At 32.1% G+C, this 18,454-nt stretch overlaps 2 protein-coding genes across 3 annotated transcripts; one reads left to right on the top strand and one right to left on the bottom strand.

Annotated features, from left to right (window-relative positions):
- Positions 1 to 2,473: 2,473 nt before the first annotated feature.
- LOC105143711 (uncharacterized) lies at positions 2,474 to 6,319 on the top strand. Its single transcript, XM_011052170.2, has 6 exons — positions 2,474 to 2,565; positions 3,767 to 4,280; positions 4,578 to 4,863; positions 5,133 to 5,285; positions 5,480 to 5,725; positions 5,833 to 6,319. Exons 2-6 carry the CDS (start codon positions 4,272 to 4,274, stop codon positions 5,916 to 5,918), a joined length of 780 nt encoding a protein of 259 aa, XP_011050472.1. The 5' UTR covers positions 2,474 to 2,565; positions 3,767 to 4,271; the 3' UTR covers positions 5,919 to 6,319.
- LOC105143712 (ATP-binding cassette sub-family A member 17) lies at positions 6,302 to 17,678 on the bottom strand. 2 transcript variants are annotated; one of them, XM_087411688.1, is made up of 28 exons: positions 16,938 to 17,678; positions 16,617 to 16,860; positions 16,426 to 16,528; positions 14,999 to 15,640; positions 14,615 to 14,910; positions 14,302 to 14,460; positions 13,981 to 14,221; positions 13,744 to 13,911; positions 13,007 to 13,194; positions 12,521 to 12,811; positions 12,247 to 12,408; positions 12,070 to 12,178; positions 11,836 to 11,990; positions 11,581 to 11,742; positions 11,428 to 11,499; positions 11,202 to 11,340; positions 10,647 to 10,884; positions 10,418 to 10,577; positions 10,081 to 10,297; positions 9,471 to 9,989; positions 9,258 to 9,383; positions 8,891 to 9,106; positions 8,529 to 8,801; positions 7,935 to 8,236; positions 7,710 to 7,857; positions 7,396 to 7,606; positions 7,078 to 7,291; positions 6,302 to 6,985 (listed from the first exon to the last, which is right to left on the bottom strand). In XM_087411688.1, the coding sequence occupies exons 4-28, from the start codon at positions 15,312 to 15,314 to the stop codon at positions 6,770 to 6,772; spliced, it is 5,298 nt and encodes a 1,765-aa protein (XP_087267814.1). In that variant the 5' UTR covers positions 15,315 to 15,640; positions 16,426 to 16,528; positions 16,617 to 16,860; positions 16,938 to 17,678; the 3' UTR covers positions 6,302 to 6,769. The 2 variants fall into 2 exon arrangements, with proteins under 2 accessions (XP_087267814.1, XP_011050473.1); XM_011052171.2 differs by lacking the exons at positions 12,521 to 12,811; positions 16,938 to 17,678 and having other exon boundaries at positions 16,617 to 16,885.
- Positions 17,679 to 18,454: the final 776 nt, after the last annotated feature.

Below are 18,454 nucleotides of genomic sequence, written 5' to 3'. Positions count from 1 at the left end.
TTTTTTATGTTTTTTCCAAATTTATTTTTTTCTAAAACGAACAATGCGAAAATTATCCCTTTAATTATTTTTTATGTTTTTATTATTTCTATTATTATTTCTATAACACTAAAAAGTAATTTTACAAAAGAAAAAAGGATGTATGGACATATTTCATATATATGATTATACATGTTTATGAATATTCATATATCTTTATACATAATTATACATAGTTATGCATGAAAAATTTTTAAAATTTTGAAATTTGAGGCTCTCCTTCTTTTCACAATTGGCTCAATTTTCTCTCTTTAGAGTGAGATTCTACTTCAAAGAATTTAGAGAATAGCGAAATACATAAATGGCAACTGCTTTTAACCCCGCGTGAAGCATAAAAGTCAGCTTCGTCCCTTTTTTCTTTCTTTTTTTTTTTTACCAAGTTGTAGAGTTGCGTCAATACCGCGATGATGCGTAATAGAAAATCGTCAGAGAGACCGCAATCTTTTTTTTTTCTTCGTCGACCTCCGCAACGCGAGATCCCATTCTTTCAAAATGGTACGATCGCGTGCGCGAGGTCACGAGGAGGAGAGCGTAGGTAGAACACACGCTCCCGTTTCTGCACAATCTCATCTTCATATATCGCTTTTCAATATCGGGATACTTCCGCGATGCGCCGTCGAAACTTGGCTGAGCTCTGGTATAATCGAGCTCGTGCCGTTGAATTACAACTGGCTTGCACACTAATTGGACGAACCGACCCAAGGAACTCGTGAAGGGTGCCTTCCATTTAGTAACACAAGTCGACATAGGTATTGTTCTGTGTTTGTTACTCATAGAATGCAAAGAAAAGTATAACGACATTTGTGTCGACTTAATTGTGTCGTTATAAATGGAAGGCATCCCAAGTCAAGAGAAAGTAAAAATAACTCTATTTTGATGATGTAAAAATCAAACTGATGATTTTTTTATTTACACAAACTTGACTATTTATTGCCGTTAAGAATAAAAATCATTTTGATTTTTTTGTTAACTTTTGTTGGAAATAAAAACTATTCGCCAAAACGTTTGAAAAGCGAAAGTATCAAATAATTTTGAACAAATATGTGCCATAATGTTTTCCTTTATAGAAAAAAAAAAAAAATCTGTATCCAAGGAATATCATCAACCGGAGGCTGCGTGAAGGCCGAAGCCTCTTTTGACGCGATCAATAAGATCTGGAGAACATTGAAATCTTTGGGATTAATTGCGGAGAGAACTGTACGTATATGTCCGTTCAATCCTTTCAATTATCTCCCGACACCGCGTCTCGATCGGTGTATGGAATTCGATACACTTCGAGATTCACGTACGTGAATCCTATATAGTTCCGACAGAGATTTCTCGCGAAGAATCTCATCTCTGGCATAACACGAGCAGTAAGGTAGATTAAATGTACGAATTGCGTGCCAAGGGATAGGATCATCTACTAAAATAATATCAGTAACTGCATGTATACAAGATCTTGCTTGAAAAGTGATGCTCCAGATAGGAATTACATATAACTATATCAGAAGAGAGAGGACGTCATCTAAAAATGATAGGAAAAATCATGATGATATCTTGATGATATTCTGCAGTGTTCTACACATCGAGAAATAATTTACTAAAGTATTTAAAAATTTTGATACAGATCTGAAAATAATTTTATTGGACTAAAATTATTATGTAGGAAATTCAAGCACAATGTTGCGAAAAGCTTTAACATTCTAGCAATCAGCTTCAGAATCCTACATGTGTAATTATAATATTTTGATGATTTGACAAAATTATTTTTAGATTTGCAGCTAAATTTTCAGATATTTTCAGAGCATTTTTCCCTGTAAGATTCCAGCTAGCTTAATAAGATTTCTCTCTTTCTTCCCACTTTTTCTTTTTTTTTTAACATCCTGCACAGGAACAATTTTGCTGAAATATCTAAAAATTTAAATATAGATCTGAAAATAATTTTATTAAATCAAAAGTATTATGTATATAGAAAACTCAAGCATGACGAGCAATGTTGCAAAAAGTTTCAACATTCTAGCAATTACCAGCATCCTACAATATATGTACCTATTATTTTGATAATCTAACAAAATTGTTTTCAGATCTGTATCTGTAAGCTAAATTTTTTAATACTTCAGCAAAAAGTCTTTCGTTCTTATACCTGAGTATACCTAAGTGTTTTGATACGGAGTCATTATATCCTATTATCAAGCTCGTAGCAACATCGCTCGTAGCACAATCGCTCGCTATTTTTCGTCTCGATCGTACCTCTGCATCCGCGCAATTTGCTGAATACATCTATTAAACTCGAGAATTGGAACATACGAATTATCACGTTTCCTCCTATTTCCTCTTTGTGTGCACCGCTCTCACGTAACGTCGAAGCGTAATGATTTTGCAGCTACGATTTCTCAATATGGATCCGAAGTTCGGTCGCTTCATCTCCCTGGGAATCTAGACAAGCACGTACGCTATCTTTCTCTCCATTACGAGGCGAGCGGGAATTCTACAGGATGCCTATTGGGATACTATCATCGCTTCGTCTACAGACTACGACGAAACGTGAGTACGGTGACCCAGAGGTGGATCGTTAACCGGCGAGTTACGTGTCGATCGGTAATACCTTGACGATTTCAAATGCTTCAGTTTATGCGCGCGGTTCTATTTTATGGAACTATTTACAGCATAGAATCGTGTTAGGATCGCGCAATTATATGCGTAATATTCTCGTGCGATCGCGAGCTTCGATCTCGCAGATTAGTTCTTTTACAACTCGTCTTACGTAACTGTCGAATCTTCGGTTAACCGGATCTGATTCTCAGTCATATATAATTATCCGAATATTCATCCTCTGATGGTCTAAATAAAAAGGCGCGCAATTTCTTGACGAGATAATAGCTCTCATTAATAACTGTTGCTGTAACTGGCGAGAAAGATAAACTTTCCGTCATACGTGGGCACGTTTATAACCCACGTACCGCGCAGGAGATCATCCCGGATTGTCCAGGCACCCCGCAATACTTAGCAACACCCAGTTCCCGACCTAGCGCACACATGAATACTACACATCCTTGTCGATGCACTTCGGAGATGCTGTCAACGTATGATTGTGCAACGAGCCCGTCGCAATGGCGACGGTGATGACGACTCCGCGGGTATAATTCCCGCATTGAAAGAGCCGATGTAATTACAAGGGAGAAACGCGCGGCGAGTGCATACCAGCAGCGTCATCGGCTCAGCTTTTCCACGCTTTCCCACCGCTTTCCATCTTAGGATGTGCACTGAGAAATCAAATACTTCTCTGGTGAAACAATTTTGCTGAAATTATTCCACGTTTTGGAAACGTAACATTTCAGCGAAATTGCTGAAAATTTACTGAAATTTCACTAAAAGTGAATTTTTCAGCTAACATACTGAAAAATCGTTGACACTAAACTGAAATTACTTTGAAATTTCTCTGAAATTTTTTTGTTGAAATTCCCATATAGCATAAAATGTGTAGCAATATCGCTTTTGTGCAACTTTGTGCTGTAGGGGATTTTTCTCTGAAATTTTCGCTGAAATTTTTCTGAAATATTGCTGCGAAGTGTTCCAAAACGTGGAATAATCAGCGAAATTTTTCATTTAATTCATTTAATAATAAGAAATTTTGAGAGATTTAATAATCGTGTAACATACACTTTACTCAAATATTAAGTTGTTTTAAATAGCGCTCTTTAATCTACATGATATATCGTTTAGATAGTTTGCTTTACTTTTACAGCTCATTGCCTCAACCCTATCGCTTCGCTTTCATGCCAATCCCATTGGTCGACCTTCAGATCCATTCGGAGATGCCTGTCGATCTGTATCAACCTGGCATTATGCAATCACCCCTCATCTTAGCTCGATGAGATTCATCTCGACACCCGACGGATGCCTCCTCCGCCACTGCCACCCCCTCCGATGGTCCTCCCACTTTACGTGTCTTCATCCAGCACTCTATCTCTTCTTCTCTCTTCTTCTCCTCTTGGTGTCTCTAGTCAACGAGGATTCGTTGGCGAATCTTCAAGGAACGCATCACCGGATTATATCCAGCCATGGTGCCATCCCCGATTGCTTGTTGGAGGGTGGGAGGAAGACGATCCTCGCGCGGAACCAGTATATAAGCATGCTGAATCCAACCTGGATATGTGCAGATCAATTATCATAGTCGGTTTGGCGATATACGATTCCAACAGTGTGATTCAATAATATCTATTATCGATCGACAACGCGCAACCAACGAGATGAGATCGGTACGAGTCGCGCAATGGAAATCTCTTTAATTCGATTGTTGAAATTTGGAATGAATCTCGGATCTTCTAATCGGCCTAGTTAATTGCGATAGTTAATTGAAAATAGAATCTATTAATTGCATATGAAATTTTATGGACGGTTCTCCAACCAGCGATTTCCATTTATCGTGCAGAATGTCGTGTGTTTGAAAAAATATGAAATCTATAAATATCTGTGTTTTCGATTGCTTATTTTATTACTATTTTATTTCCTTATATTGTACAATTTTTTTTATCTCTTTCGGCTTATTTCAACAGCTCTCTATAGCACTGCTGGCCATCATTGGTACGTGCTATGCTGCAAGATTAGATACCACTTATCTTCCGCCCAGTAGTGCCGGAAGTGCAGGTGGACCAGGATTGATTCATCCTCCATCAGGACACAGTGGAGGTGGACCTATTAAACTTAGTCCGAGTGGTTCAGGTAGTCCTGGTGGTCCAAGTAGTTTTGGTGGTCCAAGTGGTTATGGTGGTTCTAGTGGTCCTAGTGGTCATGGTGGGTCGGGCGGATTTGGTCCTGGGAGTGGTGGCGGCGCTTACGCAGGTAAGTTTGAACAAAAGTATATTTACTGAATAAGAGAGGAAAGTAATTATTTTGTTTTATATGCTATTCTTCATAGTCATTTATTTATATTTATATTTATATTTGTATCTACCTGAATCTCAAATTTCCATTACGATATTATTACATGAAATTTAAATTAACTAGATCTTTTTTTTAGAAATATTGCATTACGATTTTCCTTGAAAATAGTTAATTTTTTTAAATACAGTTTAGATATGTGACTTTTAATATTTTATTTCGTATATTAGGCGGTGGACTAGGTGGTGCCCATGGTGGTGGCCATAGTGGCCAACAAATACCCATTATTTCTTATACTAGTGAGAACATTGGTGACGGAAACTATCAATATAGTTACGAAACTGGAAATGGTATTACCGTACAAGAAACAGGTCATCGGCAAGGTATGAGATTGTGACGTTTCCGTATCCGATTAAATTTATTAATTGTTTCATTACTGAAGTGGCTGTATATCAGTCTTGAACGAGCGATAACTTAAACAATGCTTGCTTCCCATGGAAATCATGAAAGTGTCGTGTTGCAACGCGATGTAGTCGATGAGGACATTGCGTCAAAACAAGTGTGTGCGGTGTTGCAGGAGAATCCGAAACGGTGAGCGGATCCTTTTCTTATACTGGTTCCGATGGTGTGCAATATTCGATTACGTATACGGCGGACGAATATGGTTTTCATCCTCAAGGCGCTCACTTGCCGACACCACCTCCGATTCCACCGGAAATTCAACGAGGTGTTGAATTAGCGCTCGCTGCCGAAGCTAGGGGAGAGAATCAGGATGGTGGTGGTGGAGGATATTCGCACGGAGGCAGTGGATATCCTAGCGGAGGTAGGTTACAGGATTTCAATTAAATATATAAACAAACTTTTATAATTATGCATATTAATGTCCTAAGCATGACCTACTGATTATCAAATAATATCTTTTTATATTAGGAGGTGGCCATAGTGGCCATGGAAGCAGTACCTATCAGGGGCCAAGCTCATACCAGACAAGTTCAAGTGGTGGCTATCAATATTAGGCAACAGATTGACGAGGATCATTTATGCGCATACCGAACACAGGCATGCATACCATTTTCCGTTTATCTATTTCATGTACATAACGATATATCATTCATGCAATTTTTTTATTTATATAAAGTGATATGACTTATTTATACCCACTCTTTAATTTTTCTTTTCTTAAAGTTGCTTTTGTGTAGCAGATATTAAAACACCTTATACATATACATGACACTATGCAATTGAGAACTAAACAACTGCGATATATATTATGCATTATTCTTTATATGCGTTTATTATACACACACACACGCGCACGCGCGTGTGTATACAATAATTATATATTTTGAGATGTATATTATAAATAAATAATGAATAAATTGAATAAATAAACGGTGTATTAACACTGTGAAATATATATTGTGTACGTAAATCATTTTACATATGTATATATAATAAAATATTAATAAATTAATATTATAATCTAAATTTCTAATATTTTTGTTATTTATAAAAAAAATTCTATTTACAAGCGTATCATTGTAATAATTATTGCACTAATTTAAAGAAGTTGTAGTAATGATTAAATTCAATGTGACATTAAATTAATATTAAATTATTTTAATTTAATTTAAATTAAATATATTAACATTATTAATATTAATAAATGTGATATTAAATTAGATACAATGTGTACTAATATAGATATTATAATTTTGTTAAAATAAGATTATAATATAGTCAAACTTAACAACATATACAATTTAGAATGAAAATTAATTTTAAATCAATTTCTGTTTTTTTAGACTTACTACCTACCTACATCTTAAATATATTTCTACGTATGCAAGCCATAATAAAATCCATTTTATACTGTTTCTGAATGACTAGTAGCACGAGTTGGAGATATATTAGACTCAATAATTTCAGTTCCTCTTGCAAACTGAATAAAAAGTTGTTCCAAAGTTGCAGATAGAACAGCGTAATCCTCGATGCAACTATATGTTTGTTTTAGATTCTTCATTGTATCATACATTTTTTCCCACGTTACATTACAATCAGTTACATGATAGGCAAGAAAACCCTGCAAAAATGAATAGAAACTAACTAGTAAAATAAAAGAATAAAAAATTAAAGCAATTAATTGTTGTCTTTTAAGCGAAGCATTATCATTACCAAATTTTCATCTCTAATGTCGCATGTTAAAGTAGATTCAATAATTTTCTTTATATTGTTAACATCTTCATCCGTTCGGCTTGGATTCAATTGTATATGAATATCGTAACCCGCTCCAAATCGCTGCTTCAATTCTTGACTTGCACCAATGCAAACTAATTCACCCTTCACCATAATGACTAGTCGATTACAAAGTGCTTCACACTCTTCCATGCTGTGGAACAATATTATAATTTTAATATTCCGTTCAACAAAATGAATTATATTAAAATTTAAATTCAAATATTTTATTCCAAATTTTTGGACTCTAAAAGATACCTGTGAGACGTAAGTATAATAGCCTGTCCTGCTGCCTGACACGACTGTAAAGTATTCCAAAGCGATCTTCTAGCTGCAGGATCGACGCCAGTTGTGGGCTCATCCAAAAGAACAAGAGTAGGATTACCAATGAGAGCTATCGCGATGTTTAAGCGTCTTTTATTACCACCGCTGTAAGTACCACTTGGCTGCTTCATACAAGCAGTTAAATCTGAAATATTAACATATTATAATATATTATTTATATTTACTACATGCTTTTTTTTATATGTACTCTTTTTAAAATTCTGCATCTATTATCGCAGTTCACTTACTCAGTCTATTAATCCACTTATTAACTTCCAACTCTACGTTGGTCTTTGGTATACCGCGAAGACGAGCAAATAATCGTAAATGGTCAAAAGCATTTAAGGAAGGTATTAAAGCATCAGTTTGTGGACAGTATCCCATTTCAGAAAGATACTACAACAAAAAAATAATCCTCTAATATTATAAACAATATAACACTAAAGAAATTAAATTACTGTATAAGATATTACGTTTGTCCTCTGTGAATGGATTTCTGCTTGTTTTAAGTACATTATGCCACTATTAGACATTTCTTCTCCAGTTAGCATTCTAAAAGTTGTACTCTTTCCGGCGCCATTTACACCGAGCAATCCGAAACATTCCCGTGGTTTCACTCGAAAACTGATTTCTTTCACGGCCATTAACTTTCCATAGTATTTACTTAATTCATACACTAAGAAAAGACTATTACCATCACTTATCGGACTTTGTAATGGTTCTAAATTAATAGTCTCTGTAGCACTTGATTTTAATTCTTCTTTCGTATTTACATCTGTACATAAAGTTATACATATTTTATATAAATTATAATATTCACAAATCAAATTCAATATTACAAAAACAATAGGCAACTAAGAGCTAGGGTTCAGGTGAAGAATAAAGAAGAATTGTAACGTACATTAATAATAACTGTGTACTAGCTCTCAGTTGCCTATTGTTTTTGTAATATTGTTTTTAATATTGAGAACTCGATTAATTTATACTTATAAATTAAATTATTTAATTATGAATCTATAACTTTTATTTATATCTCATTTCTTAAAAGATACTAAAAATTATCTTACTTTGGTTGTTGATTTTATTAATTTCTACTGCTACGGCAAGTTTCTCTTTTTTCACTTGATCATCCATTGTATCTTGTTCCTTTCTCAGTTTTGTACCAATCATCTTTGTGAGTAATTTCAACAATAACTTTTCTTCCAAGATGATTAATAGAGCAAAATACAAAATTGGTGTTATAGCTAGATATACTATACTTTCTTCAAAACTCATATCATCTTCAAAATTTTTGAAGTAAGATAGTTGATTTTTGCACACTCCATCTTTGCAATCCAAACCTAAAAAAAATTATAATGAAATAAATCATAAATTTTATCATTAATAGTAACATAAAATTAAATTTTAAATGAATATTATACAATCTTACCACAACAAGGATCCTTTGCAAGACAAACTATATCGTGAAGTATATTTGGTAGACGACGACATCTTGCATTCTGTACTGCTATGTTGAAAAAAGCTAGTTGGCCATGGAACAAACTTACGTACGGAATTAGACGGAAGATTCTCTTTTGTAGAATGTGTAGCGGACTAAGCCAATCAAAATTGCCTAGTACTTGATGTAGAACATATTGTATTATAACTGAAATAAAGTTTAAAATCGAGTTTATTTCTTTTTATATAAAGTAATGTATTTGCATTTTTAATAGAACAATTAATTTTACACTTAATACATCCGTTGAAATTTTTAATATCTTATAAAGATTTAATATCTTATACTACAGCAAGCTTACCAAGGCCAATAGGTGCAACACCCAAAATGGTTATTATAGTACTTCTTGATTTATTCATAAAACTGAATAAATATACAAGAAATAAAACGTTAATACCAAATAATTCCAGAGTCAATATCAAGTATACTGTAAAAAAAAGCAAATAAATATACAAAGAGATAAAATATATATTATATTAATTAGTATTGGACATAATTTAGAATAAGAACTTACGTATTTCTACTTTATAATATAAACGAATATCAAGAATAATATCCATGATGTAGAACGCTAAAGTAATTAGCAATACACCTATTGTAAATATCAGAAAATCGATAGCGAACATTGTACTCCAGTATGATAGAGAAGTGACACCGGTCATACGCTGGAGTTGTTTAACTTTCGTTGCCGTTTCTTGCAAAGGATGCATTACGAAAAGTGACATAGTGGGAAAGAAAAACATACAGAATAATAAAACGCGCGACATCGAGTCTACTTCGGGCATTTGTATTTGAGATGACATTATCGTATTCGGTAATTGTTGTCTAGACGCAATAATCGAATATTCATCGCCAGCAAAAGCTTTAATGAATGAATTACTTAAAAGATTCACTGTTAACGGCACGCTGTGAATTGCTATGCCGGAATAAAAACCGTTAGCCCATATATTATTTTCAGTGTCATTAAATTCAGCAGATACGATAAGATTGTTTCGGTATTCCACAAGATTCTTCATAGAAGAATTCAGAAGAGCTAAAAGAAATAATATATAAAAAAAACTATCATTCAGACAAATATATTATCATGCTTAATACAAAATTACATAATAATACAATACACTTACCACTTGTAACATTTATATCTGACGCTACACGTTCTGCTTCACCGCCCACATTCTGAACAATATTTTTATATTTCTGAGCAATTGGTTCGTTGTTTGATGAATATAAAGCTTTGGGATATCTGTACATATCAAGTTTTAATGGAACAATATCCGTGGAATCGGTTGGTAAACTATAACTCAAGGCCATTAGAAGCACCGAAAAAATGGGAAGAATTAACTGAAAATATTAATGATATGTTAATAGAGAAACTTTTCGATTTCAAAATATTAAAAAGTACAAAGAATATCATTGAAGATATATCTTTGTGAAACATATATTAAGAAGAGAAATACATACAATCGTCAGCAAGATAGTTAGATTCTTTCTTATGTATGTAAATTTCTTGCAAAATAATGCTGATATTGTTTGCATACATAATTCAGTGCCTGTAACTTTCTGTAATGGTGCTGTAAATAATTCATTAAGATGTTTCTCACTATCTTCACTTCTCACAATCCTATAACCAATAATAAAGTAAGAAAATAATAATAAAATAAGAATAGAAAACATATTTTGATGAACGTACTTTAAAAATACTTGTTCCAAAGTAATCAGTGATACGCTTATTCCAGTAACGCCTAATTGTTTCTTTTCGCTTTCTACTTTATCCAGTGATTGTGACAAAGAATCAGTATATGGAACATTTAAAACGATTTTTTCACTATCAACACTAAGCTGTTGCGCTCTTGAGTCAAATTTACTTATGACTTTTTCGGGAACACACCAAGACTTTGTCGACAATGTGACTTCAATATGTCCATGACCTAAAACAGAAAAGTTAATTTACAAAACAATTATTTAAATTAAGGCAAACGTCTCAGTGAACGGATATATACCTGTGTTCAGACGTTTACACAAAAAATTATTTCTTTTTATACTATTATTAAGCTCAAATGCTTTTTAATATAATATTATAATTTAATCTTTAAATACAATTAAATTATAATATTGTAATAAAAGAAAGCATTTAAGAAATAAATAACAATAAATTTTGTGTATATGTTCGGACGTAGGACAATGTCCAGTCACTGGGCATTATTTACTATATTTTGTTTAAATATCAGTAAACATATTATCATACCATATTGTTTCTTCAAAAACATTGCAGTGCCATAACTTCTAAGACGACCAGCATGCATTATCGCAATTCTGTCACCAAGTATATCAGCCTCTTCCATATTATGTGTACTAATTAATATTGTTTTCTCTCCTCTAAGTTTCTATATAAAACAATATTAATAATGTAAAATATGTAATATATATGTATGCACAATTTTTAAAATTGAATTAAATTTTTTTTTGCTTACTAATATAATATCCCATGTATCTCTTCTGGTTTCAGGATCCATTCCTGATGTTGGCTCATCCAAAATTATGATCTGAACACAAATTTATTTTATATAGACTGATATAATAATTATATAATGTATCATTCATTACATTTCTGTTTTAGAACTTACACTAGCATCGCCAATAAGAGCCATTCCGAGGCACAATCTTCTTTGTTGACCACCAGAAAGTTTGCTAGGTAGAAAATTTTTTTTTTCGGAAAGCTTTAACTTAGCAAGCAAATTAAGAACATCCTTTTTAATTTCGTTTCTGGTTTTATTTTTAGCTTTCAACTGTTATAACATAAAAATATAATTAATATGTTATAGGCAATTAATATGTTATTGATACGATTGTTATTCCACAAAAATTATTATTATCCTCACCAAGCCAAAGAATTCTATTTGTTCAAATACATTTAAATCTGGAAAAACCATATTTTCTTGAGGACATAGCCCTAAATCATTTCTAATACTATTTAAGTGCTTTCTTATATTTTTGCCATTTATGAAGACTTTTCCTTCTGTTTCGCTGGTCACACCTATAAAACATAAATACAGTAAAAATACCTCCTAAAATGACGTTCTCATTAAGAATTGTCTCACAATACAAAGTAATACCTGTTAATATAGACATAAGTGTAGTTTTGCCTGCTCCATTATGTCCAAGCAAAGCAGTAATTTGTCCTTTATAAAAATCTACCGAAACTCCTTTTAGAGCATGGACTTTCTAAAATATAGTAACGTGACAGTATTCAAATATAATAAAAATATAAAATTCCTTTCATATAAACTTACGGATTTTCGTAACCAGCTTGTGGTATAAGACTTTTTAAGATCACGTATTTGTATTCCAGGTGTAAGTGCATTACCGAATACTGGTTCAAAATCTTTATTAGTCTTGTCGTAATCAAATTCAGTAGCTTCATCATCAAGAGCTACTTTGTTCTTTTTGATACACTAAAATATAATAGCATAAAAATTATATCTCATATACACACATAGCATTTTTCTTCAATATTAGACCTATGCATAAGTTCATTTTTAACAAATCGCGGTTTAGTCGACTTACAGTCGACTGATCTATGCCAAGCATTTTTTGGAAATCTTGCATCACAGCTGGGTTTTCGTCAAGCAGGGCATACAGCTCTACATCGTCAGTTTCCTTGGCACGACATGACCTCAGTCGAACGTTAGTATTAGTATCAAAATCAGCATTCCGGAAACATTTGTATGATTTTTTACACATCCTTATTGACACGTCCTCATCATACGTGTTATACAAAATTCTTTTGGCTTCAGCTATCTTTTTTTTATTAAAAAACGGAAGCATGCAGCGAAAATGAAATTTGTCAGAGTTCATCTAAAACGAAGGCAAAACAACAACTACAAACAAAATTCACAAAAATTTCCCACGCGCCAAGCAGATATTGGACAAGTACATATTGCAAAAAAGCGTATGCGCAATTCTTTTTTAAGCAGATTATTAATACGCGAAATTGACCGTACGAACTTATGCACAGATTTAGCACTAATTATAATTCTTGCATAAACTTGCCTTCAAAAAATATAATGGATCCTTTCGGACTCCATATTTACCGGGAAGTACAGCATTTACATATACTGCAAGTGTAAAATGTATCACAGCACCCAAAATTGAAAAAAGAAATATAAAACCTGGACTTCCTACGATATCATATTCTGTTTCACCAGGAACAAACAAATTATGCCACTGAATACCAATCACTAAAAGAAAAAAATAAAATAATACATACAATCCTTTAAAGTTTTTTAAATTAACTATTAATATAGAGGGTGGGGGCCATTTAAATATAAATGACTGTTTTTTATGTGAATCAACGCGGACATGTTTACACTGATTGTAACAAGGGTGTCTGTTTACATTCCATATAGTGGACTCGCAGTAGCTGTTTCTATAGTTGATGTTGCGATATCCGAATAAATAATAGAGAATATCATTGTATACTTGCGCCTTCTCCAAACTATCTATGTAGTTTACGTAAAATTTCGATGGCTTTAACATTTTTGTTCGCAAGAAACTTGATTAACGTATAAACAACACGTTGTACAATGCACCGATATTATTTGTTCGGACATCGCAACAATTACTTTAGAATCAACTGCTATGGTACAAAACTAGAGAGTGAACACACTCATCTTATTTAGTGTAAGTACATCAATACTGATTTGTATTCACACAAAAAATTCTCATTCATATTTGAAGAATTGAACTATCCTCATAATTACATAAATACATTAACAATAATTGCTTACATTTGCTTTCATGAGCGTTCGATTCTTGAAGAAGTCTATGAAGCATAATATTTGGAAATATTATACCAAAATATGGTATAACGCCAAAAACTTCTTGTCTTGCCATATTTTGATGAAATGATATTGCTGCCATATAAATGATAGCTAAGGCAATTGTCACAAATCGTGCTGTAAAAGGATATTAAGATTATAATTTGTACACTTCAATAATTATTCATTTTACAGAAAGATATCTACGTTTTGAGAAATATGCTGCAATATGCATGCCAAATGTTATAAGATGAGCGATGTGTACAGTAAATAAGAGCCAAAATATAAATGCATTTCCATATTCCAACAAGGCCTCAACATTATCAGAAAAAGTATTTTTAAATAATATGATTATTGGTATTATATAAATAGTGCTCATTAATATTCCTGTAATTAACCAACTAAGCAAATTGTAGACCAATTTGACTCCATTCATTGCCATTAAAACCTGAAAATAATAAAACAAATAAATATTTTTTCGTGATTGAAAAATGTACAAAAAATATAAAGAAAAAATAATGTACTAACATTTATGCCAATAAACTTTTCTTTTGATGCATAGTTGGTTTCCACACAAAGTGTAATCAAAAAAATTGTAACTCCAAGTGAAACAATTATCATACGAAATACTGTATCAGCCACATCGATTTTAACATATGGTGGATAAGGCATTCTTTGTATTGACATCTGAAAAATAACATCACAAATGGTTAAAAATATCCCATCATATCACAACCATGTATTATCCATCTATATATACATGTAAATATTCAAATTTATAAAACATTTTAATAATAAATTAATTATTAAAATATATTTATATATTCTTTTTAACATATACCTTTACGTTAGAGTCTGGTGCTATTTGTTTTATAAATGCTTCATCCAAACAGATCTGAACTTGAATAAATGGCATCATGTCGACATACATCGAAGTTGATGTACTAATACGTTCACCTTCTAATAAGTTTTGATACAAAGAATTTGGAATCTTCCATGAGTGTCTCAGTTTATATTTTATAGTAGGTTGATCATATTGTTTAAAAATAACAGCCACTGCAGAAAGTATTGGATTTTGTGCCTGAGACCGTGTGTAAACATTTACTACTTCAGTTTCATTAGCAAAACCATTCATATCTATATAAAAACAAAAAAGATATTATTTTAATATCATAAACTATTGAAAGGCACTATTTATATTTCTCAATCTCTATTTTATACTTACTTTCAGGCAGGAGATGAAGACAATATCTAACGGATTCCATAATTTTATCTGTATATGCATTTTTTGGTACGTAATACACTTTATGTAAAGCATTATCAATTTTTTCCATTAACTCATCTTGTGTATATAGAGGATAGTATGTGCTGACGTTCACCACAACTGGGGGTTGAACGCTGAAATCTCTCACAGCTTGCAATAATGCAAATACTGCAATAGGTACTAAAGTTTGTAAGAAAATCATCATACGCCAATGCCTTTTGCGTACTATCATATTTTTGTACATCAACAAGCCAAAAATTTTCCATCCGCTAGCCATTTTTATATCTTGATTTATTTTAACTTTATTTTAATGAAAAATTTATTAGCGGGCTGTATTCAAATATCTACAAATAGTATATACACTACTTTGCCATTGAAAGTACACGAAGTCTTTTGAATAAATTATTAGAATTGACGTATATGTTGGCTTCAACTTAAAGCATATATCTCATATATGAACTATACTGTGTTGGTCATTAAAATGTGGAAATCTATTTATAATGTAGTAGTTCTTGCGGTATCATATAAAGAAATGTAATTCATTGTTTCTTCTTTATATATTAAGTCCAGTTTCTGGGGTACTGTTGTCATAGCAAATTTTACCTAAACAATCATAACCAATTAGTCATGAGTCATAGTATGAGTCTCAAGTAAAAATATAGAACATACATAATATTCAAAGTCATGATATATATATATATATATATATATATATATAAAATATATATTATATATATATATATATATATATATATACACACACACATATATATTCATGACTTTAATAATTGCTATAATAATTTAACTTCAATCTAACTTTAATAATTATCAATAATATAACAAAGATTATTCGGCAGTTTTTAAACTAGATCAAACAGATCATACCAATACTAAAAACTATGTAAAGATGAAATCACACGATGCTAGATTTCTTGAATGCATGCTGCTATGCTTGCTTTGATGCATGACATTTGATAAATAACTATGAAATTAGCAATTATTTCTTTTGATTGATGCATGCAAGGAAATAAGCTATGAAATAATCCATAATAAATATAAAAATCATGTATATGCAGCATGCAGTGCTCAACGTATGAACGAATTCTAGCATACATCAGAGTAGGTATAGTTGTATGCATGCTATCATTCAAAAAGAAATCGAGCATTGTGTGATTCTATCTTAAGAAAATATGCAAAAAATTTTCAGAAAACGTGAAGAATTTATGATCGACAAGATAAATGATAAAAACAAAAGCTTGCAGCTTCTCTCTTAAAAATTCGTCTGCCAGTTTCCAAATTTACATGAGACTTCACTGTGTTCATTTAAACATGACAAGAACAGAAACATAAGTCTGAATACATTCAATATGTTAAAATTTTCAACTTACTTGCATATGCCAACTGTACGTTGCTAGACGTTACGTCAAAATGAATTGCAATTTAGATAACACATGGGAATCGATACACGCTCATTTGTTCAATTTCCACGTCCTTATCATTCGGAATAAAAAAAAGATATAATGGAAGCTATTATATGTACGATAATGATATGACAATTGTGTGCAACAAATATACTTACGAGAACTGTCACATTTCGCACCAATCTTTTTCGGAGACAGTCAATAGCGAAATTGTACGTCTTATAAAGCTTCATCTTATCACATTATCAAAGGCAACGATAATTTTGCGACGCGTTATATTTAAACACTTAATTACAACGCGTCGCATAGCATCGATAACGTGTACCAGCACTCGACGTCATACCATCATACCGTCATACCAGGAAACTACTCGTTGCCAGTTGTTCGACGCTCACTGCATCACTATAAAAAATGCGGGTGCGATAATGTATCATATAGAGGGGAAACTGTACGTAACATTATAGAATGTATTCTGTTACATTCAATGCAGTCTGCAGATCTATAGTACATGATAACGTGAACTATAGATTTTCACTCGCAGTGAATAACGGGACGTATCCACAGCCTTACATAGCCTTTAATTCTTACGTATGCCATATGGTCACCAATAAAATACTATTAAATACTTCTCATTTCTGCTAACGTAGTTTAAATAATTTCTAGTTCTAAAAATTAAAAGAAAAGCAGAACGAATTGAACTGTAAATTAATAATTTACATTAATAGAGCATTAATAGATGCCCTCCATTTAAGATCTCTGTGAAAGTCAGTTTTCTATGACTGAACTGGTGTACACTTTTGGAACTTAAAATAAGTTGGATATATGTTTAATGTTTGGCGAAAGCGAGAAAAAGAATTCTAGTGCAGGAATAAAAAGAGACCTTCAGTGATATGAGTTGACACAAATGTCGATCTATCTTTTTTTTTGCATTCTATGAGTAATAAAGACGGAATGATACTTGTGTCGACTTGTGTGAATGGGAGGCATCTACCCAGCAAACGAGAATTGAAATGGCTTCAGCTTTTCAGAAATATTGATTCACGAATGTTAAAATGAATGCTTTTCAATCCTGAATGTATTTTTATTTATTTATAGGACTTGCATGGAGCATATCTCTATGCCTACCAATCTAAAAATAATATTAGCTTTTTCTGTGCAACACATACATTGTGAATACAAAATTTCAATTCAAAATTTTGAATAAGAAATGCAGTTTTTCGATCCAATTGTATCCAATTGAATCCAATTAAATCCAAAAAAAGTATTCGCTATTTAAAATACGTATTCGAATAGAAAAAAAATTCAATCCATTTTAATACATTCTCGTTTGCTGGGTAGTAACACAAATTGATACGAACATTATTTTATCTTTTCTCGGCATTTTCCGATGAGTAATAAAGTTTGCATTTTTATTTAGTGTTTGCGACTCTCACGGAATCATTTCATCCTTGTTGTTTATTAAATGTTAAACAAAGATAAATAATATTCTCGCAATTAAGCATTGGAAGCGTCAAACGAAGCGCACTCAAAGATAATACAGATAGAAGATAGAACGATGCTACTTGTTGATTTGTAACATGAAATGGAAAGCACTTGTTAAAAATCGTCAACTCTAAATAATACTAATTCTGTAAATTAGTACTCCGAAAGTACTCCAAAAGCTCGGTGATAATTGAAGAACGTTAATATTAGATCTTTTTTATTGCTGCATTTTCTGAATTAGTATACACACAGTACAATAAGTTGAAGTGAAACAAACGTATATTTAAATGTAATCTATAAAAATATTGGATGTCAATTAATTTGGCATTCTAATATTTTGTATTATATTATAGTGTTCTACAACTACACTTTCTGTCCGGAAACGCATTGATAAGAAAAAGAATATAAAGTAGCAGTTGGAATTATCTGATAAATCGGTATATATGAATGATATCATATTTAATATATATTTTCAATAACTATTGTCTGTCACAATTAAATCGTTATTGAAAGT

This window comes from Acromyrmex echinatior, chromosome 12, assembly GCF_024713525.1.
Source record: "Acromyrmex echinatior isolate Ae372 chromosome 12, ASM2471352v2, whole genome shotgun sequence".
NCBI classification, from domain to species: Eukaryota; Metazoa; Arthropoda; class Insecta; order Hymenoptera; family Formicidae; genus Acromyrmex; species Acromyrmex echinatior.
Note: the sequence above shows the minus strand (reverse complement) of the source record. Positions and strands in the feature narration are given on the sequence as shown.